At 48.5% G+C, this 25756-nt stretch overlaps 1 protein-coding gene across 1 annotated transcript; it reads left to right on the forward strand.

Annotated features, from left to right (window-relative positions):
- LOC127298973 (uncharacterized) lies at nt 1-25046 on the forward strand. The gene is made up of 16 exons (XM_071820671.1): nt 1-79; nt 191-244; nt 365-439; nt 599-710; nt 820-865; nt 940-1011; nt 1221-1283; nt 1378-1532; nt 1644-1708; nt 2015-2165; nt 2318-2432; nt 2528-2663; nt 16605-16669; nt 23752-23937; nt 24036-24108; nt 24660-25046. Exons 1-16 carry the CDS (start codon nt 1-3, stop codon nt 24713-24715), a joined length of 1503 nt encoding a protein of 500 aa, XP_071676772.1. The 3' UTR covers nt 24716-25046.
- Nucleotides 25047-25756: the final 710 nt, after the last annotated feature.

The following is a 25756-nucleotide window of genomic DNA, read 5'->3' on the forward strand; positions in this document are numbered from 1 at the left end:
ATGGTGGACGACGGCGCGGAGCCCTCCCATTGCTACGGCGCTGAGTCCTCGCGTGCTGCTGCTCTCCACGCCGCGCAAGGTCCTAGTCCTGGCTCGACTCCGTTTTACTCGGATTTAGCAACGCTCATGTTGGTAGCCGCTGCCATGGAAAGGATTTAGCAAAGTTCTAACCTGCAACTGGAACTGTCAGGTGGCAATGGCATTCAATCATCACTTGAGTCCTTGGAGTTGAACCACACAAACGGTACGGTATCATCACTTTGTTCAGATCGTTAGTATTGGCCCTGGCCGCTCTAATGTATTTCCGCGCGCGAGTTCCAGCAACTCTGACTTGTGTGTTGTGTAATGTGTATCATCAATCCAGCTGCTGCCAATGAGGATGGTCAAATGGAAGACGAAACAAAACGCCACTTGAATCTGGTTCTCATCGGCCATGTTGGTAAGTTAGCCTTCTTACTACTGCTTATGGGATACTCCCTTTTTACTCACTTTTCTCTTATAGTATAAATAGGAACAGTACCGGTGAGTGGTCTTCTCTAGTATCAGTGTTGCTGATTTCTTAATGAATGTACTGAGGTTTTAATTTTGTTCGATCCAGATGCTGGAAAATCAACTGCTGGAGGCCAAATATTGTTGTTGAGTGGTCAAGTTGATAAACAGACCATTAAGAATTATGAAGAAGAAGCAAAGAAAAAAAGACGAGAAAGCTGGTTAGTACACTATATCTTTGCCAGGCTAAGCTACTTCCTTCGCCCCAAAATACAATATGGTGGAACTAGTCTTTTATTCTGTAATAATCTTCTGAATACTTAATTGCAGGTATATGGCTTATATTATGGATACAAATGAGGAAGAGCGACTTAAGGTACCTATCTCTTTCATACGGCTGCATGCTTGGCCAGAAAACTCTGTATGTAGTTTTGACACTTGTTCTTGCAGGGGAAGACCGTCGAAGTTGGTAGAGCCCACTTTGAGACTGAAAATACAAGATTCACTATTTTGGATGCACCGGTACTACTTCTCTTTCACATGTAACATTGATACTTGTTAGCTTTTTTTCTTCTTCCATGCACCACACTATTTTGTGTAACTGGTCTCTTCTAGCTTGCAATAGCTGATGAACCGAATTCTTGTTTAATGTACAGTATTTGTTTACTTACAATAGCTGTATTCTTGTTTCTTGTACACTTTTTGTTTACCATGGTGATCTGAATTTGCAGGGCCATAAATGTTATATACCAAATATGATAGCTGGTGCATCTCAAGCTGACATTGGTGTTCTGGTAACAACAGGGGCATGGGCATCGCTATTTTCATTTTCTTTGGCCGTTTCACCCATAGTGAATATTTTCCTTTTTCCTTTTCTTTTCTTTTCAGGTCATATCTGCTCGAAAAGGTGAATTTGAAGCTGGTTATGAAAGTGGAGGGCAAACACGTGAACATGTACTGCTTGCAAAAACTCTAGGTGTTTCTAAGTTGATTGTTGTCATCAACAAGATGGATGAACCTACAGTACAATGGTCTAAAGAAAGGTATGGCCGGTGGGACATACCTTGGTATTACATTTTCTGAATTGAAAGATCCAAATATTACAGCAGGTACATAAAGTGGAGCAAAATAATTAGTTTTATTATTTGTTTTAGGTATGATGAAATTGAAGGGAAAATGGTTCCTTTTTTCAAATCTTCAGGATACAATGTTAATAAAGGTATTATTCTGCTTTTGACACAGTTACAAGCTGGATATGTGCAATTGCTTCCTGTGCTGCTTTGTGTTAGTAAACTGTGCCTTCAACATCCATGTGTTCATGTGTTGATGGTTTTTTCAAGTCACTTTCTTGGCCATCGATCCTAAGTTGACACCTGCCTTGTGCTTCACACAGTGTGGCAATAGGATTTTGTTGAGTTATAAGAGGTTATATTGTTCTTGTGTATATCTTGGTTAGGTAACGTACTGTGGTGATGTATAGCCAACCAGATGCGATTTCTTACTATTTCATTGGTTTTGTTATCAGACGTCCAGTTCTTACCAATATCTGGTCTTTGTGGAACCAATATGAAGACCAAGATGGATAAAAGCATTTGTAGCTGGTGGGATGCTCCGTGCCTTTTTGATGTTTTGGACCATATCGAAGTTCCTTTGTGTGACCACAAAAGTTCAGTAAGGTTTGAAGGCTATGCTCCTGCTTCGTACACTCTTATTATTGTATGAGCCATGTGCTGAAAAATATATATGATGCTTTGGGCATGACTTCATCTCCAATATTTAAGTTTTGATTATTATCAATATATTGATGGTGACAATTTTAACAATGTAGGATGCTGATAATTGGTAAATATAAAGATCATGGCACTGTTGGCACTGTTTTAATAGGAAAATTAGAGTCTGGGACTATCACAGAGGGTGACAATTTGTTGGTTATGCCGAACAAGGTATTTTATTTTATCTCAATGTAACAATCTATGTCTGCCTGTTCTACTTGGGACTATGCAATTCAGTTTGGGTGTAATGTCTCTTGTTCGAGTAGTCCAACGTAAAAGTCATTGGTATAACCTTGGATGAGAGGAAAGTACGGCGTGCTGGACCTGGTGAGAATGTTTGTGTCAAACTAAATGGAATTGAAGAGGAGGATATTATGGGTGGTTTTGTACTTTCCAGCATCAGTAAGTGCATTCTTCCAAAAATGTTAATATAGTATTAGGTTGTCATGATCATGATCCAGGTGCCTGTATTAAAAAAAAGTTAAAAGATTTGTGGAGGTTTCTTTACTTGTACTTGTGGTTTCTTTACACTACAGGAATGGCGCGATGCGCCGACGGCCGTGGCGTACGCCGACGGCCAAATGTCGGGGCCGTCGGCGTACGTCCGGTCCAGGGCAGCGGCCCAAAGAGCCCCTCGGCGTAGACATACCCTCGACGTAGAGACGGATACGCCGACGGCCACCCTCGGCGTACTAAAGGCCGTCGGCGTACTAAAGGCATCTGCTCCGGTCCCGCTCCGGCCGTGACGGCCCGGTCACGGCGTCAGCGAGGCGCCGAGGGCCACCCTCGGCATAGGGCATCACCCACCTATGCCGACGGCCACCCTCGGCATACATTTTTTTTTCTTTTTTTCTTTTTGGTCATTAACTTTATATTATGTTTGTTTTATTTATGTACTAGTATGAATTATGTAAAAATAGTTACTTTTTTAAAGAAAAAAATGGTAGATGGCTTATGTAGATCCCACGAGTGACGCTCTTCGTAGACGGGTCGACGGGATCCAGTAGGCCCAACATCTGCTATCGATGTACATATGTCCTAAAACAAAGGAAAAAAGTCCATTGCTAACCCTAACTCTAACCCTAACCCTAACCCTAGGGGTAGATTTGCAGGGTCCCCGCCCCCTAGGGTTTCCCTAGATACAAACCACCGGAGCGTCCGAATCGCTGGAAACTCCTGCTACGGCTCATCCGGGGCCTATTTCATTCCAAACCTATGGTTTCCATGTGCATATGTCCTAAACAAAGCAAAGAAATTAAAAAAATCCATTGGTGAACCCTCGCACGAAAAAAGCTATAGGGGTAGATCTGCAATGTCCCCGGCCTAGGGTTTCCCAAGATACAGATCACCGGAGCGTCGGAATCGCTTGAAAACTTGCATTTGTCCCTAACATATGTGTACAAGTGTGATGTAAGGTTTGTCTAACCTTGCATGTACCCCGCGTTGACGATTTCCGCATACATGGGCCGACACTTGGTAAAATCCAGGATTTGTATGTGGAAACTCCTGCTACGGCTCATCCGGGGCCTATTTCATTCCAAACCTATGGTTTCCATGTGCATATGTCCTAAACAAAGCAAAGCAAATAAAAAAATCCATTGGTGAACCCTCGCACGGAGAAAGCTATAGGGGTAGATCTGCAGGGTCCCCGCCCTAGGGTTTCCCAAGATACAGATCACCGGAGCGTCGGAATCGCTTGAAAACTTGCATTTGTCCCTAACATATGTGTACAAGTGTGATGTAAGGTTTGTCTAACCTTGCATGTACCCCGCGTTGATGATTTCCGCATACATGGGCCGACACTTGGTAAAATCCAGGATTTGTATGTGGAACTCCTGCTACGGCTCATCCGGGGCCTATTTCATTCCAAACCTATGGTTTCCATGTGCATATGTCCTAAACAAAGCAAAGCAAATAAAAAAATCCATTGGTAAACCCTCGCACGGAGAAAGCTATAGGGGTAGATCTGCAGGGTCCCCGCCCTAGGGTTTCCCAAGATACAGATCACCGGAGCGTCGGAATCGCTTGAAAACTTGCATTTGTCCCTAACATATGTGTACAAGTGTGATGTAAGGTTTGTCTAACCTTGCATGTACCCGGCGTTGACGATTTCCGCATACATGGGCCGACACTTGGTAAAATCCAGGATTTGTATGTGGAAACTACTGCTACGGCTCATCCGGGGCCTATTTCATTCCAAACCTATGGTTTCCATGTGCATATGTCCTAAACAAAGCAAAGCAAATAAAAAAATCCATTGGTAAACCCTCGCACGGAGAAAGCTATAGGGGTAGATCTGCGGGGTCCCCGCCCTAGGGTTTTTTCAAGATACAGACCATCGGATCGTCGGAATCGCTGGAAAACTTGCATATGCCCATAACATATGTGTACAAGTGTGATGTAAGGTTTGGCTAACCTTGGATGTACCCGTTGTTGACGATTTCCGCATACATGGGCTAACACTTGGTAAAATCCAGGATCTGTATGTGGAAACTCTCGCCACGGCTCAAATGGAGCCTATTTTATGGTGAAGTATGCCCAACCTATGGTTTCCATGTACATATGTCCTAAATAAACCAAAACAAGTAAAAAATTACATTGGTAAACTCTCGCACGGAGGGTAGATCTACGGGGTCCCCGCCCTAGGGTTTCCCAAGATATAGATCACCGGAGCGTCAGAATTGTTGGAAAACTTGCATCTGCCCCTAACATATATGTACAAGTGTGACACGTCATTTTATGTGATAAATATTTTCCGTTTCGCGCGTTGGCTCACGGGTGCACGCGCGCGCCCGGTACGGCCATACCGCATGTCCCGGCGGCCCCGTTTTGCGCAGTTGGCAAAGCAAACGGAGCCAAAAAATCGAGCGGAGCCGCGTGGCGTCATTTTATGTGTCCTAGTAACCACTGCAAAAGACGGAACTGGGATACGGCAATTATCTTGGAGAACCCTTCACGAACAGGGCTATCTCGTTCCGGAGTTCTATGGCTTTTAGGGAAATGAGTAGGAAACGGCCCGTTTCACCACATAGTTTGTCGGAACGAGGCCATATTTGGCACGTGCGTGGGCCTTAGGATGGGAAGCAAGGCCCCGGTCGCGGATTTCCAATCCGAACCACGGGCGACGGTTTTTCCATTTTCGGGGTGCCGGAAGGGCTTTTTTTTGTGAAGCAGCTACATGGCGCGCATTTCAGTATCGCGCGGGACCTCCGCGCGGCGGTAGGATACCTCCTACGCACCACCTATCACATGCCATATGCGCGCGGAAGCCATCTGGGAATCCCACCCGCTTCCTGCGGTGCCCCGCCGAATCCGCTGGAAACTGACCGGATTTGAACTGGGGCCACACTTTCCTTCGCTCAATAAATGGAGGGAAAAATGTTTTTAGGTCTAGGACGCGTCATTTTATGTGCTAAATGTTTTCCGTTTCGCGCGTTGGCGGACGGGTGCACGCGCACGCCCGTGCAGCCATACCGCATGTCCGGCGGCCCCGTTTTGCGCGATTGGCAAAGCAAACGGAGCCAAAAAATCGAGCGGAGCCGCGTGGCGTCATTTTATGTGTCCTAGTAACCACTGCAAAAGACGGAACTGGGATACGGCAATTATCTTGGAGAACCCTTCACGAACAGGGCTATCTCGTCCGGAGTTCTATGGCTTTTAGGGGAAATGAGTAGGAAACGGCCCGTTTCACCACATAGTTTGTCGGAACGAGGCCATATTTGGCACGTGCGTGGGCCTTAGGATGGGAAGCAAGGCCCCGGTCGCGGATTTCCAATCCGAACCACGGGCGATGGTTTTTCCATTTTCGGGGTGCCGGAAGGGCTTTTTTTTGTGAAGCAGCTACATGGCGCGCATTTCAGTATCGCGCGGGACCTCCGCGCGGCGGTAGGATACCTCCTACGCACCACCTATCACATGCCATATGCGCGCGGAAGCCATCTGGGAATCCCACCCGCTTCTGCGGTGCCCGCCGAATCCGGAAACTGACCGGATTTGAATCGGGGCCACACTTTCCTTCGCTCAATAAATGGAGGGAAAAATGTTTTTAGGTCTAGGACGCGTCATTTTATGTGCTAAATGTTTTCCGTTTCGCGCGTTGGCGGACGGGTGCACGCGCGCCCGGTGCACGGCCATACCGCATGTCCCGGCGGCCCCGTTTTGCGCAGCTTGGCAAAGCAAACGGAGCCAAAATCGAGCGGAGCCGCGTGGCGTCATTTTATGTGTCCTAGTAACCACTGCCAAAGACGGAACTGGGATACGTCAATTATCTTGGATAACCCTTCACTAACAGGGCTATCTCGTCCGATCTATGGCTTTTAGGGGAAATGAGTAGGAAACGGCCCGTTTCACCACATAGTTTGTCGGAACGAGGCCATATTTGGCACGTGCGTGGGCCTTAGGATGGGAAGCAAGGCCCCGGTCGCGGATTTCCAATCCGAACCACGGGCGACGGTTTTTCCATTTTCGGGTGCCTAAGGGCTTTTTTTGTGAAGCAGCTACATGGCGCGCATTTCGATCTCGCGGGACCTCCGCGCGGCGGTAGGATACCTCCTACGCACCACCTATCACATGCCATATGCGCGCGGAAGCCATCTGGGAATCCCACCCGCTTCCTGCGGTGCCCCGCCGAATCCGCTGGAAACTGACCGGATTTGAACTGGGGCCACACTTTCCTTCGCTCAATAAATGGAGGGAAAAATGTTTTTAGGTCTAGGACACGTCATTTTATGTGCTAAATGTTTTCCGTTTCGCGCGTTGGCGGACGGGTGCACGCGCGCGCCCGGTACGGCCATACCGCATGTCCCGGCGGCCCCGTTTTGCGCAGTTGGCAAAGCAAACGGAGCCAAAAAATCGAGCGGAGCCGCGTGGCGTCATTTTATGTGTCCTAGTAACCACCGCAAAAGACGGAACTGGGATACGGCAATTATCTTGGAGAACCCTTCACGAACAGGGCTATCTCGTCCGAGTTCTATGGCTTTTAGGGGAAATGAGTAGGAAACGGCCCGTTTCACCACATAGTTTGTCGGAACGAGGCCATATTTGGCACGTGCGTGGGCCTTAGGATGGGAAGCAAGGCCCCGGTCGCGGATTTCCAATCCGAACCACGGCGACGGTTTTTCCATTTTCGGGGTGCCGGAAGGGCTTTTTTTGTGAAGCAGCTACATGGCGCGCATTTCGCATCGCGCGGGACCTCCGCGCGGCGGTAGGATACCTCCTACGCACCACCTATCACATGCCATATGCGCGCGGAAGCCATCTGGGAATCCCACCCGCTTCCTGCGGTGCCCCGCCGAATCCGCTGGAAACTGACCGGATTTGAACTGGGGCCACACTTTCCTTCGCTCAATAAATGGAGGGAAAAATGTTTTTAGGTCTAGGACGCGTCATTTTATGTGCTAAATGTTTTCCGTTTCGCGCGTTGGCGGACGGGTGCACGCGCGCGCCCTGCACGGCCATACCGCATGTCCCGTGGCCCCGTTTTGCGCAGTTGGCAAAGCAAACGGAGCCAAAAAATCGAGCGGAGCCGCGTGGCGTCATTTTATGTGTCCTAGTAACCACTGCAAAAGACGGAACTGGGATACGGCAATTATCTTGGAGAACCATTCACGAACAGGGCTATCTCGTCCGGAGTTCTATGGCTTTTAGGGGAAATGAGTAGGAAACGGCCCGTTTCACCACATAGTTTGTCGGAACGAGGCCATATTTGGCACGTGCGTGGGCCTTAGGATGGGAAGCAAGGCCCCGGTCGCGGATTTCCAATCCGAACCACGGGCGACGGTTTTTCCATTTTCGGGGTGCCGGAAGGGCTTTTTTTTGTGAAGCAGCTACATGGCGCGCATTTCAGTATAGCGCGGGACCTCCACGCGGCGGTAGGATACCTCCTACGCACCACCTATCACATGCCATATGCGCGCGGAAGCCATCTGGGAATCCCACCCGCTTCCTGCGGTGCCCGCCGAATCCGCTGGAAACTGACCGGATTTGAACTGGGGCCACACTTTCCTTCGCTCAATAAATGGAGGGAAAAATGTTTTTAGGTCTAGGACGCGTCATTTTATGTGCTAAATGTTTTCCGTTTCGCGCGTTGGCGGACGGGTGCACGCGCGCGCCCGGTACGGCCATACCGCATGTCCCGGCGGCCCCGTTTTGCGCAGTTGGCAAAGCAAACGGAGCCAACAAATCGAGCGGAGCCGCGTGGCGTCATTTTATGTGTCCTAGTAACCACTGCAAAAGACGGAACTGGGATACGGCAATTATCTTGGAGAACCCTTCACGAACAGGGCTATCTCGTCCGGAGTTCTATGGCTTTTAGGGGAAATGAGTAGGAAACGGCCCGTTTCACCACATAGTTTGTCGGAACGAGGCCATATTTGGCACGTGCGTGGGCCTTAGGATGGGAAGCAAGGCCCCGGTCGCAGATTTCCAATCCGAACCACGGGCGACGGTTTTTCCATTTTCGGGGTGCCGGAAGGGCTTTTTTTTGTGAAGCAGCTACATGGCGCGCATTTCAGTATCGCGCGGGACCTCCGCGCGGTGGTAGGATACCTCATACGCACCACCTATCACATGCCATATGCGCGTGGAAGCCATCTGGGAATCCCACCCGCTTCCTGCGGTGCCCCGCCGAATCCGCTGGAAACTGACCGGATTTGAACTGGGGCCACACTTTCCTTCGCTCAATAAATGGAGGGAAAAATGTTTTTAGGTCTAGGACGCGTCATTTTATGTGCTAAATGTTTTCCGTTTCGCGCGTTGGCGGACGGGTGCACGCGCGCGCCTCGGTACGGCCATACCGCATGTCCCGGCCCCGTTTTGCGCAGTTGGCAAAGCAAACGGAGCCAAAAAATCGAGCGGAGCCGCGTGGCGTCATTTTATGTGTCCTAGTAACCACTGCAAAAGACGGAACTGGGATACGGCAATTATCTTGGAGAACCCTTCACGAACAGGGCTATCTCGTCCGGAGTTCTATGACTTTTAGGGGAAATGAGTAGGAAACGGCCCGTTTCACCACATAGTTTGTCGGAACGAGGCCATATTTGGCACGTGCGTGGGCCTTAGGATGGGAAGCAAGGCCCCGGTCGCGGATTTCCAATCTGAACCACGGGCGACGGTTTTTCCATTTTCGGGGTGCCGGAAGGGCTTTTTTTTGTGAAGCAGCTACATGGCGCGCATTTCAGTATCGCGCGGGACCTCCGCGCGGCGGTAGGATACCTCCTACGCACCACCTATCACATGCCATATGCGCGCGGAAGCCATCTGGGAATCCCACCCGCTTCCTGCGGTGCCCCGCCGAATCCGCTGGAAACTGTCCGGATTTGAACTGGGGCCACACTTTCCTTCGCTCAATAAATGGAGGGAAAAATGTTTTTAGGTCTAGGACGCGTCATTTTATGTGCTAAATGTTTTCCGTTTCGCGCGTTGGCGGACGGGTGCACGCGCGCGCCCGGTACGGCCATACCGCATGTCCCGGCGGCCCCGTTTTGCACAGCTGGCAAAGTAAACGGAGCCAAAAAATCGAGCGGAGCCGCGTGGCGTCATTTTATGTGTCCTAGTAACCACTGCAAAATACCAGAGGTTAGCTGTCATCGGAGACCGGTCAAAGGGGTAGATCTGCCCCTCGGCATAGACCCACGCGCCTTAGCTAGATGTATTATTATTATAGATATTATTATTATAATATATACCTATTGTTAGTATATATATTTGTATATTATATTCATAAAAACAATGAAAGAAAAAAACAAAAAAAGGAAAAAAGAAAAAAAAGAAAAAGTGGTCTATGCCGAGGGTAGCCGTCGGCGTATGGCCGGCCCTCGGCATAGACACCTAACCCTAAAAACGGCCACGCACGCGCCCCTGTCCCCAGTCCCCAACCCGAGCCCCAGTCCCCAGTCCCCAACCCGACCCGAGCCGCAGCCCACCCGCGCCGCCGCCACCCGTCGTCGCCCACGCCCGCGCCACCCGCCGTCGCCGCCGCCATCCGCCGCCGCCTGCCTTCCCCGCGCCTCTCGAGCCGCCGCCCGCCTTCCCCACGCCCCCGAGCAGCCGCCCCGTCCCCCAGCCACCACCCGTCGCCCCGCGCCTCTCCACCCTTCGCCACCGCGCCGCCCCGGCCTCTCCTCCCGCAGCCCACCGCGTCGCCCCGGCCATCTCCTCCCGCAGCCCGCCACGCCGACCCGGCCATCTCCTCCCGCGCCGCCCCGGCCCTCTCCTCCCCTCACCGGCCGGCTCCATGAGAGCTCCAAATTGATGGTATGAATTTAGTTAGAGTAAATTGTTAGTTAGTTAGGATAAATTGTTAGTTATTTAGTTATTTAGTAGCACTTGTTAATTAGTTAGTTAGTTGTTAGTTAGTTGGAAATAGAAATGTGTAGTTGAAATTGAAATGATATGTTTAATAATCGAAATAGAAATGCAAATGTGAATTTCTTCTAATAATATGTATTTGTAATAGGCTATGCCGTGACCGCCTCGTCGTGAGCCTCCCGGTGTGACGATCCCGGATCTTGACGCGCTTCTCGACGGTCGCCGACATCGACACTCGGTTGTTCCACTACTTCCTCTACAGCCGAGGGTGAGCAAAATTTCGAACTTCTTCTCCGCATTTTATTTATGTCACTAGATTCATTTTCCAAGTCAAGTTGCGTAACCTAGGTGTCACTTCCCGTCCTCAAGCGTTACGCGGATAAATATGCATTAGTGGTAGGCATATTTTCAACCGTAACGCTTGCGGCATTTACGGGACAGTCGGCGGATCCGTAGTTGGGTACGTTCTCCATGCTCTGCTCCGGTCCGAGTCAGGATAATGTCAAGGCTAGAGTCGATGTTGAGAAGCTCTGTGATAGGAAGAAATTACACATGCAACGTCCTACTAGCCGTCGAAAGAATTGGTTCAAGCCGCACGCCGACTTCTGCCTTGATTCCATCCAAAAGAAGGAGGCATTCAAGTGGCTAAAATACGTTGTGATGTTCCCTGATGGTTATTGTTCGAATATGAGCAAGGGAGTCAATCTTTCGACGGGAAAAGTCACCGGGCTCAAGAGTCATGACTATCATATATGGATTGAGCGGCTGATGCCGGTGATGCTTCGAGGGTATCTCCCCGAGAAAATATGGCGAGTGCTCGCGGAGTTGAGCCATTTCTTCCGCACGCTCTGTGCTAAGCAGATATGTCCTAAGGTTATTGAGAAGCTGCAAGTTCAAGTGCCGGAGTTGTTATGCAATTTGGAGATGATCTTTCCGCCAGGCTTCTTTACTCCGATGGCACATCTCATTGTGCACCTCGCAAACGAGGCACTATTGGGTGGCCCAGTGCAGTTTCGGTGGCAGTTTTGTATTGAGAGAGAGTTCAAGTATATTCGGAAGATAACTGGAAACAAAGCCAAGATTGAAGCATGCATAGCTGAGGCAACGTGCCTTCGGGAGATGGCAGATGCCGCAACAACGTACTATCCTGATGAAGTTCTCACTCTGCATAACCCGGTCTCTCGTTACAATGTCGACGTGCCCATGAATGACCCCAAGCTTCAACTATTCCAATGTCCCGGTGGCAAGGCTGGTAAAGGACAAAAATATAGATTGGAGAGGGAAGAGAAGGATTGCATAATGCTCTATGTGCTTATGAACATGAAGGAAGTGGTGGGGGGGGGACGACGACGATGGCGGTCACGATTTCATTAGGTAACATGGTGTAATGCTTATTGTATCTAGTTTCGATCACCTACACTCAACTCGGTCTAATGCTTATTGTATCCTTTCAGCGAATTCACGGATGAACAGTGGTGGCTTCCGCGCGATCCCACGGGCGCGGAGTTGGAGACTCTACTGAAAGAGGGTGCTCCCGAAGTAAAAATAAACTTTGTGTCTTGGTTCATGAAAAAAGTAATGTCTAAGCTGTCCCTCTTACCTACCAATATGTGACTTGTCCCTGTTATTCCACGTAACTAATGCACACAACAAATTTGAACCGTGATTGTAGGGAGCTGATGCAAACGTTGAGATGACAGATGAGTTGAGATGTGTTTCCCAAGGTTGTAACCGTGACGTCATGAAGTATGAGAAGTATGACGTGAATGGGTTTCGATTCCATACGAGAGACACACCGGAAGGGCCGGCGAATCCAAAAACGATAAATACCGGTGTCTTCACTAAAGGATCCGATACCTTTGATTACTACGGGAGGTTAGAGAATGTATACGAGCTGACCTTCAATCGTACAAACAAACAACTCAATCTCGTTGTGTTCAAGTGTCATTGGTTCGACCCAAGAGGTGGACAGAGAATTACCAAGTCCATTGGGTTAGTTGAAGTTAAGCCTTCCACCACCTATACCGGAGCCGATGTCTATATTGTTGCTCACCAAGCCAAGCAAGTTTATTATTTGCCGTACCCATGCCGTAAAGCGGCCCTCAACGGGGGAAGTCGTGTTCCAGGTATCGCCACATGGTAACCTACCGATTCCCTCCGAGGACGATTACAACAACATTGACCCTGTAACATATGAGGGAATTTTCTATCAAGAGGAAGAGGACTTCGGGCACTTTGAGTTAGAATGTGTTCTTGAAGAGGACCTCAGGAACGATGCAGAAACTCGTGGTGAGTCAGTGGTGGATCTAAAGGACATAGATATGCTCGAGAAGTTACAAGTGGAAGATGATAGCGATGATGAGCCTCCACCCGTCTATCAAAATCCAATTTACTACTCAAAAGATAGTGATAGTGATAGTGGCAAGGAGAAACAAAATGAGATTGACGATGAGATTGATGACGGCTGGTGAGGGTCTTTTATGTGTTTATATTTCAACATGCTTCTTATTTGTTTAGTATCTTTATGCTTAGTATTTATATTTTTTTCAACATGCTTCTTTATTGTTTAGTATCTTTATGCTTAGTATTTATATATTTTTGAACATGCTTCTTAATTGTTTAGTGTCTTTATGCTTACTATTTATATATTTTTCAACATGCTTCTTAATTGTTTTCTCTTTCTCAATGCAGGTGATTGAACAATATGAGCGGCGGCAAGGAGGACTCGTCGAGCTTGCTTAAGAAGATGCAACAACGCAAGAACAATGTTAGAAGGAGTGAGAGGGAACCGCGTCGCAATCCGCGTTACGAGGACTTTGCGGTAGGAGGAGGAGGACGAGGACGAGGACGAGGACGGGGACGAGGTGGTGGAGCTGGAGGTGGCTTGGGAGGAGGTGGAGGTGGAGGTGGAGGTGGAGGTGGCTGGGGAGGACCGGACTTTGAGCCACCACCCTCGGCTTCAGGCGACGTTGCTTCCGGGTTCTTTTTGGAGGGGACGTCTAGAGAGGAGGCGGAGACGGAGTCTAGAGCCGAGGAGGACTCTAGCCGCGGGTTTGAGACTCCGGAGGAGGATGGGCGGCCGAAGGCACTGAAGATTCGTGGGGAAGCGAGAGTCCCCGACGAGAGGAAGGAGCCTAAGACCCATGAGGCGAAGACCCTTATAATTCCTGCTGGCCCTGAGTAAGTGTACTAATTTGGCAATTTCGATTTTCATGTACTAATGTTTGATTTTCATGTGCTAATGTTTGATTTTCATGTGCAGCAATTGGATATTTCCTCCGGGGGTCAAGGGGCGCCTGCCTAGTAGCATGATTGGAGCTTTGCTTAGGAAGTTCTGGCCGGGCAAGTACTATCCCCTCGGCACTGTCCCAGCTGGCGAGAAGAAGCTAGCCACTACTTGGACGAACTACGAGAGTGCCCCTGGCGTAGGCTTCCCGACGGCTGCTGAGGCCGTGATGAGAAAGTTTTGGGTAAGACATATTTTCTCGAGCTTCATTCATATTTGATGACCCCAATGTTCTAACTCATGAATCTCACAATTGTTTTTTGCATGATTGAAGTGTTTTTATCGTGTGGCGCCCGAGGTTGAGGAGACGGCCGCGAACAGGACTTTGCGGGCGACTTGTGAGAGGTTGACACCGCAGGTGTGGTACAACCAAAGGATCACGTCCGCCAGTCACTTCTGGGCAGAGAGAGGCGAGAGGGTCCATAAGCCGGACATTGTCGGTAAGAATGCTAAGGCCGAGTACGAGATGACGGTGGAGGACTACATGTCGGTGAGTAAAATGTCAATGAGATTCTACATTGCTACTAAGTTGCGATTGCATTAGATTGAGTTGAGTATTGCATTTTCAGGTTATCCCCGATTGGGCCGAGCCGCATGCCGAGGCATGGGAGGAGATGGTTAGGACGAGGTGGCTCAAGATGGACGAGGACTTTGCAGCCGTGGCGAGGCGGAACGCGGAGAACCGAGGCGACGGTGGCACACACTGTGGGGGAAACCTCAGCTACGAGCGCTACAAGGGGAAGACGGTATGTATACATTTTATTTTCCTTCAGGTTCAAAGTTGGTACTCACAACATTTCCTTTCGCGATGCAGAGGGCCGCGTTAGGACCCGAGGAGGAGATGTCTGACCTCGAGATATACAACAAGATGCGGCTTAAGAAGCCCGATCTCTCGCAGCCTCAGCCCTCGCTCCCTGAGTACTTCGGCACCTACGCCGAGGACGTCGAGAACTACTGCGAGATGGTGAGGCATCGTCACCCGGAGGTGGATGACCCCATGAGCGCGGAGGTCGACGAGGAGTCGTTGGTCCTGTCGTCCGGAGGGTTGCCGCATGGCCGTCTCGCCATGCTGAACAAGGCCGTCAAGCATACCCTCACAACGACCTTCACGCGTCTCAAGGCGGGACTCACCAAGGACAGCCCCCCTCTCCCGCCTCGTCGCCGGGCTCGGCAACCCGCATACGACGTAAGTTTCCCTCATTTCCATCCTCTTTCCGACTTTCGTTCATACATTGCTAAGTGCTAACGAGACATGAATTTGTGAAATTGTAGCCTAACTTCGAGGCGGCCTACGTGGCCGCTCATCAAGAATATCAGGTGGCCTTCAACCAGCACCAGCAGCAGTTCATGGAGTACATGGCATATATACATGTAAGTTCCAACCTTTGTTTTCGCAAATGATGACAAGTCCCACTTTCCCCTAGTTTGATGCTTCATTTCTGCAAAGACTGACATGTAAACTATCTTGCAGGCGTCGTTTGTGGCCAATCAAACTGGACAGACAGCGGATTTAGGGCCGATGCCTCCCTTTCCGGGGCTGGCGCCAAACATGCCATCGAAGGAAAATTTCGCTGCGGAGTACTATGGGAGAACAACGGTAAGTTCTTCGCCAAACCGAATACTACGGCTTTCCTTTGCCTCGCAAATTGCTAACATCTCGGGAACATGTGTGTAGGGAACGGGATGTTCCGGAAACCAGGGTGGTGGGAGGGACATGACACCGGTTCATCATGGTGGTCCTTCTCCCGGTGCTACACCCGGTACTTCTCCCGGTACTTCTCCCGGTCCTTCTCCCGGTGGTTCTTCCGCAGCTTCTACCGGAAGGAATCGGCCCGGGCCGGTGTCTAGCGGCGACGAGCTCCTCTAGTTGTCCCATGCATGTATCTTATCGACACGATACTATGTATCCGGAGCTATGTTATGAGACCATGATTTGTAGCTATTTGAACATCATGTGATGTCTATGTGCAAAGTCCTGTGAATTATGCAATATATGTGCTGTGAAAACTGTGAAATCTGTGAAATCTGTGAAAAACTGTGAAATCTGTCAATTTGGCAATTTTGTGAAATCTGGGTCGACGCTACGCCGACGGCCTAACCCTCGGCATAGCCTCGACATGGACCAAATGGTCAGGGCTATGCCGAGGGCCTCCCCCTCGGCGTATGAACGGGGAGCTCCCAGCGGTTGCCACGTCGCCTGATGTGCCGAGGGCCTCCCCCTCGGCGTACCGTCTGCGTAGAAGCGGCCAGGAGGCGCCACGTGCCTCTATACGCCGACGGGGCCACGCTCGGCGTAGCGTCTGCGTAGACGCGGCCAGGAGGCGCCACGTGCCTCCGTACGTCGACGGGGCGACGCTCGGCGTAGCGTCTGCGTAGAAGCGGCCAGGAGGCGCCACGTGCCTCCATACGCCGACGGGGCGACGCTCGGCGTAGCCCAAACGGACGTTAGCCGGACGGCGCCGGTCACCGTGCTACGCCGAGGGTTGCGACGCCGACGAGCGGTTCCAGCCGTCGGCCCTCTGCGGCTACGCCGACGGCGGCCTCTACGCCGAGGGCCGCGTGTGCTCTGCCGAGGCCTATCTTCCCCGAGGAGCTACGCCGAGGGGGCCCGTCGGCGTATCGTACGCCGAGGGCAAGCGCGTGCTACGCCGAGGGTCGAATGCCGTCGGCATCTACCGCGATTCCTGTAGTGTTACTTGCGTACTTGTGGTTTGCCTACAACTCATTTTTGATAATGCTTACACGTGCAGCTAATCCTGTTGGTGCTTTCGCTGAATTTAATGCTAAACTGCATATTCTAGAGTTGCTCGATAATGTAAGTGTTGCTTGATACTTTTTTTTGCGGGGAAAAGAGAATTATATTAAACCGGAGAAAGGTTACAATCAAGGTTCATCGCCATAGCGATCTCCTGAGGTGCATCCCTCAGCCAGAACTCTGTCCTAGCCTGAACTCTACCTAACTTAGCTAACTCATGGCTAACCATGTTAGCTTCCCGGCTAACCTGCAACACACTAACATCTCTTTCCCTAATCAACTCACGGATGGTGTTTATTCTAAAAGCATAAGCTGAAGTATTAGGGGTTCCTTCCTTGATTAACTCAACAGCTTCCACACAGTCAGACTCAACTGTGATCTTCAGGGGCGTCCAGAATAGGGACAGCTGCAGCCCTTCCTCTATTGCTAAAATTTCCGCTTCAGTAGCACTACTACACTGTCTCAGTGAACGGCAGGCTGCAAAGATGATCTCGCCTGCCTGATCGCGAAGCACCATACCAGTGCCTGCCCCATCTCTTGTGAACGCCCCATCGACATTCAGCTTGGCCTCTCCCCTATTTGGCTTCTCCCATCTTTTGCGCACCTTCTTCCTTCCATCAATCTTTGGCCCGGCCTTCTTGAACCCTTGATCTAAGTTGATAACCATCTTGCCTTTGGTGATATCAGCAGCAGGGAACTGTTTAATAAGCAGAAGTGAATTTAGATAGCTTACTAGAAAGCGCCTTGAGCCTTCGATCGGTGGACAGGGTTTATCATGGGTAATTTCGTTGTGTGCGTGCCAGATTCTCCAGAGTGTCATGAGTGTGGGTGCCCTCTGATTCTCTGGACTGGACACTAGGAGGTGAAGCAGCCACTCCGGCCCTGTGTTCTTCAGCATGCCATCTGGTGGCAGGTCCCAGACCTCGGCCATTGCGTTCCAAAGATCGCGGGCATGTTGGCATTTGACGAACACATGGAAGGAGTCCTCATCGTCACATCTACAGATCGGGCACAACCCAGATGTTGCCATGCCCCTGCGTTTGAGATTGAGCTGTGTTGATATGGCATTTCGACAGATTTTCCAAGCCAGGACCCTCACCTTGGGTGGCACCGGACAGTTCCAAATAATCTTCCATTCTGGTCTGGCACCGTCTGGTCGCAAACTTGTAGCCCCTCTATCCTGTTCCATCATGGATGAGTGTAGGGCCATTTTGTAGGCACTTTTAACACTAAACATACCTCTCTTATCAGGTTGCCATGCTAGGAAATCAGGCTCATTCCGTCGTGACGTTTGGATTTTTAGGATTTCAGTGATATCATCCTGATCAAAATATTGCTCAAGATGCTGAATATTCCAGGTCCCGTCCTGGTGTAGGAAATCCGAGACCCATCTGTACCTGCATCTTCCTTGGTTGGAGCGTGGTTGATAGTTGCCCCCCTCCCGAGGAATCCACGGGTCTCTCCAGACGCGTATGCTGGCCCCATTTCCCACTCGCCAGATTACTCCTGTCTTCAAGAGTTGTAGCCCATGTTCTATCGCATGCCAAGTCGAAGAGCCATTTCCTGTAAAGACAGTATCAATCAGAGAGCCATTGGGGTAATATTTTGCTTTGAGGAGTTGTGCACATAGGGTATCCGGGAATTGTATTAGGCGCCAGGCCTGTCTGGCTAGTAGTGACTGATTAAAGAGCCGCATATCCCGGAAACCTACACCCCCATAGCTCTTAGGACGAAGCATGATATCCCAGGCAACCCAATGTGTTTTTCTCCTTCCATTTTCAGCGCCCCAAAAGTATCTGCGTATCATTTTTGTAAGCTCATCACACAACCCAAAGGGTAACTTGAAAACACTCATCACATACACAGGGATTGCTTGTGCAATGGCCTTTATCAGAATTTCCTTAGCTGCCTGCGACTTGTGATTGTCGTCCCACTCAACCAAGCACTTTGCCAACTTAGCCTGCAGACTTTGGAATTTGCCTTGGTTCATTCTACCCTCAGGGGTGGGTAACCCCAGATACTTGGTCTCAAAGGCTTCAGTTGTAACTTGCAGAATAGACTTCACCTCCTCGCGTTGCTCTACAGAGCAGGAATTCCCAAAAATAATAGAACATTTGCTGGGGTTGATAAGTTGTCCCGTACTTGAGGCATAGATGTCAAGCACCTCCTTAATTCTGTGAGCTTGCTCAGTTTGTGCTTTAAAAAAGAGCAGGCTATCATCAGCGAACAAGAGGTGAGAGATTCCTGGCGCATTCCTACACACTCTCACTGGCTCAATACCATCAGTGGCAACTTCATTATGGAGCAGAGTAGAAAGACCGTCCGCCACAAACAGGAACAGAAAGGGTGAAAGGGGATCACCTTGTCGGAGGCCCCGAGAAGGAGAAAACGAATCCAGGAGGGTCCCATTAAATTTTACCTGATATCTCACCGAGGTGACGCATGACATGATCCAGTCAATCCATCGATGAGAAAACCCCAACCTTTGCATCACTTTCTTTAAAAAATCCCAGTCCACCCTGTCGTATGCTTTAGACAAGTCCAGTTTATACGCGCAAAAATTCTTCGATGTGTTCGTATTCTGTTCAATGAAGTGAAGGCATTCAAAGGCAACCAAAGCATTATCAGTGATAAGTCTCCCGGGCACAAAGGCACTCTGGTTAATAGAGACAATTTCCCCCAACATTGGTCTCAGCCTGTTAACCATGCACTTGGAGATGACTTTATAGATAACAGTGCATAAGCTGATGGGTCTAAAATCCTTCAAAGTTTCGGGCTGATCTATCTTCGGGATGAGAACAATGGCAGTATCATTCACACCTTCTGGCATATGTCCTGTGGCAAAGAAAAGCTTAACCGCATTAGTTACCTCAGCTCTTAGAGTATCCCAATTGCGTTGATAAAACCGAGCAGGAAAACCATCAACCCCCGGCGCTTTAAGAGGACCAATTTGAAAGAGAGCATCTCCAATTTCCTCATCTTTAAAATCTGCACATAGTGTGTCATTCATGGCCTGAGAGACCTTTCCCTGTGTCATTGCCAGCAAGGTCTCCGAATTCAGTAAATGATCCCGGGTAAAGAGTTCTTGGAAGTAGGAAGTAGCCATAAGCTCCATGTCCGTGGGTGCTTCCTTCCATACACCATTAGCATCCTTCAGCTTCTTTATTTTATTTTTCCGGGCTCTCCATATTGCTTTCTGATGGAACATCCTAGTATTTCTATCACCCTCCTTTAACCACGAAATTCTCGAACGCTGCAGCCATAGCATTTCTTCCCTGTATAACAGCTCCTGCATGTGGTCAGTCGCCTTCCTTATCTCTCGCTGATCAGCGTTGATTAGCCGTAGATGTTCCAGGTTCTGTCTTGCCTTTTGTAGCTCGCGGATAATATTTCCAAATTTCTTTTTGCTCCATCCTTGTAGGGAATCCATAACCCTGTTTAAGCCTTGCATAACGTCGCCTAGGTCCTGTTTTTCTCCTGCTTCATTCCAAGCAGTGGCCACCCGCTCCGCTAGCTCATGTTCTCGTTCCCACAAAATCTCATATTGCCGCCGCGGCTGACGGGTCGGAATACGCACCTCCTGTTCCAGCCGGACAAGAACTGGACAATGATCTGACACCGGCGAGGTCAAGTGTTGTACTTGCGTGTCCGCATACCGGTCCCTCCACGCTGGGCATGCCACTGCTCTATCCAATCTAACCCGCACATTAGACCGTCCAGCCCTTTTATTGTCATAAGTGTATGGGACTCCTGAAAAGCCAAGATCTGTTAGGTTGCAATCAAAAAGGACATCGCGAAAAGCCTCCATCTGTGGCACTGGTCTAGGTGTGCAAGATAGATGTTCCTCTTGCCAGAGAGCCTCATTAAAATCCCCTAAGACCAGCCAAGGGAGGTTAGATTTAATTTTCAGATTACGAAGCAAATCCCACATATGGTGTCGATCTTCCACCCTTGGCTCGCCATAGACACAAGTTAAGCGCCATTGCGGTGAAGTGGGAGAATCACGGACATACGCATCAATAAACCTTTCATTAATTTCCTGCACTTCTACAGATATGTTCTCATGCCAAAAGAGGGCTAATCCCCCACTCAAACCATTACTACTAAGACCAGCAAAACCCTTAAGACCTAACCTATGACGCAAACGACGCATTTTATTTTTATTTTGCCTAGTTTCACATAGAAAAAACAAACGAGGACTCCAAACTTGGGAAATAGTAGCCAACTCTCGCACTGTCGGGGCATTCCCGGCTCCCCGACAGTTGAAGGATAAGCAATTCATTGCCCCTGACGAGACCAAACATTAGGTCTCGTCAGGTTACCCGCCGGTTTGTTACCAGTTGCCTCTGTCTTCTTGTTCCTCTTATAGACCACCGCGACAGTACGCTTGTCTGCCTGTCCCCGCACTAGGCCTTGTGTCTTCCCCTTCTTTGGCGTCCCCTGGTCCTTCTTGCCATCGTATCCCAGCCCCAGGGCCAGCTCAAGGCGCTCGCCTTGCACCTCCTGCTCCTCTGCTCCACGCTTCCCCAGGATCGTGTCAGCTGGCGCCATAGAGACATCACTCATGGAACCGAATGAGACCTGTAAGTTAGAGAGACCCTGGAGTGCAGGAATCATGTCACTTGGTCGTGGCCCAAACCCCCAGCTACTCCCGCTTGAGGCTGCACTCTGCTGGGCCTGTAATCGCTGCACCTGTTCTAACACATCTGCAGACATGCCCAGGTGCACATGTCCTGGCTGGTTCAAGTTCATGTCCTGGCCTTCCTCATCAGGGAACTGAATAATCGGTTTTGATGCATCCATTCTAGTCTGGTTAGCCTCCTTGCGTTCATCCCAACCAGATTCTACCAGCATGGCGTCGACTTTTGCTGCCAGGTTTGATTCCACCTCCGGCTGAAGTGGCAAAGTTGCTACTTCGGTAGCCCCCCGCATGGTACCCTGGGCCAAAGCACCTTCTTGTACAGGGCATACATTTTCATCCATCAATGGAGGCATCTCCTCCTGCCCATAACCAGAACGTGAGGTAACATTGTCCGGGGTAACACTATCGCGTCGCTGCACCCTTGTCGTACGCTGGTCAAAGCGCTTAAATGATTCTGCACTTCCAAAACTAGTGAAGCTAAGGCCACGTTTAACTGATGCTTGTCCTGCCGGAGGCATAAAGTAGGTCCTATGCTCAAACTTCTTATAAGGACTGCATCTAAGTTCATGGGCATCATAATCTAGAGACGGCGTCCCCAGCCTCCTCTTCTCGCATTCGTCCTTCTTGTGTCCCATGAACCCACAATGCGAACAAAAGTAGGGCACTCGCTCATACTTCAGCTTGAAGACCTTGACCTCCCGTTTACCCTTCACACCAGTAACAATTTGTGTCTGCAAGCGGCGATCATATGGGAGATTAACTCTCACACGGAGAAACTCTTTTTTCTCCTGTTCACTAGCCGGGACATCAACCTCTAAAGCCTCCCCCAGCCCATTCCCATATCTCATCCCCCAGACCTCATCCTGCTTTCCCCACGGTACATCGTAAATACGCACCCAAACAGGCACTGCTGTAAGAGCTGTTTCTGATGGCTGGGCATCTTCATCCAGATCCTTCACAATCAGAGCATGTTGATCAAAGATCCATGGCCCTCCTCGCTTCACAAAATCATAATCACCTTTGGAGAACAAGGTAATCATGTAGTAGTTCTTCCCCTTCTCCGAGTACCGGATGCCGCTGCGGAGACGCCAAACCTCTTCGGTAAAGCGGGTAAACATGGCCTTTGTGTTTGGCTTAAAATTTGCCATATACCTTGCCAGCAGCTTCCAGGACGTGGGCTCACTCGGCACCTTCTCCACCTCCTCTTCTTCATCAAATTCTAGAAACACATCATCTTCCATGTCAACTATACCTCCAATATGCGTCTCTGGTCCTTGTGGTAGCCCCATCGCATCCCTAGCTCTTCCGTCGTCCCAGTTGCCATCCTCCTCCAGCAGGCCGTCGGCGTCCCGGGTAGCACTACGTCGGAGTCCCAGGTCCACTGAAACACCACCGAAAGGCTTCGGGTGGGCAGGCCTCTCACCGAGGCCCCCTTGATCACCCCCACCAGACGGCGGCGCCATCAGCAGCCCCATTGGCCTCAATGACGCACGCATCTGCACATCCTGACGACCGACAAACGTCGCCCCCTGGTTCCAGCGTGCAAGATCAGGCGTCAGATGCTCGTTCTGCCCGATCTGGCTAGATCCCGCTCCTGATGATGCCGTCTTCCCCTCCTTTGGCGCAGCCATCTCCCCAGGATCTCGATTTGCTGCACGTACTAGACTGGACTTCGGTTGATCTGGTTGATTGCAGTTCTGACGATCTAGGTCTTCTAGCGCGCAGGGCTTAAAAGGCCGCCCCACCGCCTCTCCGATCTCGTATCGTGGCTGGACTCCTATCCCTCGCGACTTCCCCTCTCGCCTCGTGGTGCGCGTAGACACTCTTAACGCCCGACGGCGATCCGATGGACTCTCGTAAGGTTGTGGCGGCGGCGGAGGGGCGAAATCGCCCATGTCGCCAGAGCACCAAAACCTAACAGAGTTGACTAGACCTTCAGACCTTTGTGTTGCTTGATACTTTCACTTACATAAATAAGTTGTAGGAGATTACTTTTCATATGAGCATATTTTCTTCTGTCATGCATGCTTATATTTCATAATCTGTATTACATGGATGTACATCTTACTCTTGTTGGATTTCAATTTGCTGATAAGAGTACACTGGTGGTCCCTTTATCGAAAAAAAGAGTACACCGGTTATGCTTATGGGGATACAAATATATGCATTATTGCTTGAATGTGAAAGCGTTTAGTTTAAGTGATAATTGGATTGACATTCACTGTTCAGTACTTAGCTTCTGCCATATTTCGTAAGCTCATTCTAGTAGCAACTTCTGTATATATTTGCGGATTTTCTTGCAATATCCAATAGCTAGAATGCTACATCGAGCATAGTTTTAATTCTTTTTTGTATATTTGATTTCTTTATATGGGTGATCACAAATTTCCATCACTCCAAGTATATGACTATTACTGCTACACAATTACGAATATTGGTGTTTCTCTTCCGTATGTTGATTGTTTTAACTAATTAGCATTCTATGTTTGCAATATGCTAGGCTGTGCTCTCTGCTGGCTACAAGTCAGTTTTACATATCCACTCTGTTGTTGAGGAGTGTGAAATTGTTGATCTCATAGAGGAAATTAACATGAAAAAAATGAAAGAACCTTATCCAAAGAAAAAGAAGCCAAAAGGGAAGCTTATTTTTGTGAAGAATGATGCAGTTGTAGTTTGTCGCATTCGGGTAATAATCTGGAAACTCATTAGTACAGCATGAAACTCATTAGTACAACAGACCTTTTCATTGCTTGTAGAACTAACTGTATTGTGTCATGCAATTAGGTGAATAATTTGATATGCATAGAGAAGTTCTCTGATTACCCTCAGCTTGGAAGATTTACTCTACGGACAGAAGGCAAGTATACAAGCTTCAGAACATATTTTCTTTTACCTTCTAGGGTGAACACAACAGAGTCTTTGTATTTTTAAACTTCTATTGATTCACCTTTTAACATCTCTTCATAATCATTTTTAAAAAGAAACATTTCTTCATAATCGATGGCACTACTATACCACGTAGCTTACTATTATGAACATTTTAGTAGTTCATCCCCCCCCTTTCCCCAATGTTGAGAATAAGGTCCCAATATACATGTTTCTATGCAAGATAAGATATATGAAAAAGTATAGAGAATCAGAATCAATTAAGCCTACCGCCTGCCCCTAACCAGTGACCTATGCTCTAATAGACAACCACCATCAGTTTTTGTATTTATTTAGAATCTTCCGACTTTGATTTTTTTCTTTGACTCATTTTCTAGTTATCTATGTCCTTTTATCCATCACTTCTTTATCTTTGCATGCTAATACAAGTGTCTTGTGTTAAATCATTAAAAAACAACAACCTCTGGAAACAAGTGTGTGGTGTTAAATCTTAAAAAATTCCCTTTACATGTGTTATTGCAGGAAAGACAGTTGCTGTAGGGAAGGTTGTTGATGTTCCTTCCTCTGCAAGGTTTTAAGCTTAAGACAATTTTGATAGAATGAGGGATAGACACTTCAGCCCAGTTCTTTCCGGCTATGGATTGTGCAGAAACCGCTCTAACTCGAACTTCCTAGAGAAACAAGACTGGAAATAAGCTAGTGAGAAACTGCATTCCAGACTTCCAGTTCTTTTCAGCTTTCACCTTTCCAACTTATTGTTGTATGGGTTGTCTGATAAAAATCCTAAGTGCCCCTAGAATAACTTTGCATGCTGACTAACTGATATTGGGCTAGTTGTTACAGTTTTGCCACATGTATGAGTACAAATTCAAAATCTAAGATCATAAAGTGCTAAATACTGCAAACATACATACCCGTGCAGTTGGCATATGTTTTGTTTTTGTTGTTTGCAGATACAACAATGTGAGGGTGTGGAAGAAATAGTTGTTTTTCCTTTTGGCAAAAAAGTAAAGAAAGAGCTAGGACTGATGGATGAACGGAACTGAAACCTGAAACCTGAAACGATACAACTACACTCATACTTGCACATTTTCCAACCTACTATTCTCATACACACCTAACATAACTAGGGCCTACACAAAGGAAAGTCTTAATTTTCTATCTGCTGTTCTACTAATCGATTACTCCTGCCTTGGCACTCCACTACAGGGAAATAGAACTCTACCGAGTGCTACAATTGGCAAAAAACTGTCTGCAAATAGGGTTTACCGAGTGTATTTTGTTTGGTTTACCGAGTGTTTTCCCCTTCATTCAGCAAAAAAAAAACAACTTGATGGGCACACAGCACAAACAGGGTCCACATGGCAAACCAGTTTGCTGAGTGTATTTAGTGTATACACGACAAAATTTGAAACTATTTTGCCGAGTGTATTTTAAAAATCATGGAAAAATGTAAAAATATTTTCAGTGTTTTTTTTGTAAATACACGCCAAAATTTAAACTTTATTCTGATTGTAAATCTTATATTTTCAGTGTTTTTATTGTAAATACACGCCAGAATTTAAACTTTATTCTGATTGTAATTCTTATAAATCACGGTGAAATGTGTGTTGCCGAGT

The sequence above is a fragment of the Lolium perenne genome, chromosome 5 (genome assembly GCF_019359855.2).
Source record: "Lolium perenne isolate Kyuss_39 chromosome 5, Kyuss_2.0, whole genome shotgun sequence".
In the NCBI taxonomy this organism is placed as follows: domain Eukaryota; kingdom Viridiplantae; phylum Streptophyta; class Magnoliopsida; order Poales; family Poaceae; genus Lolium; species Lolium perenne.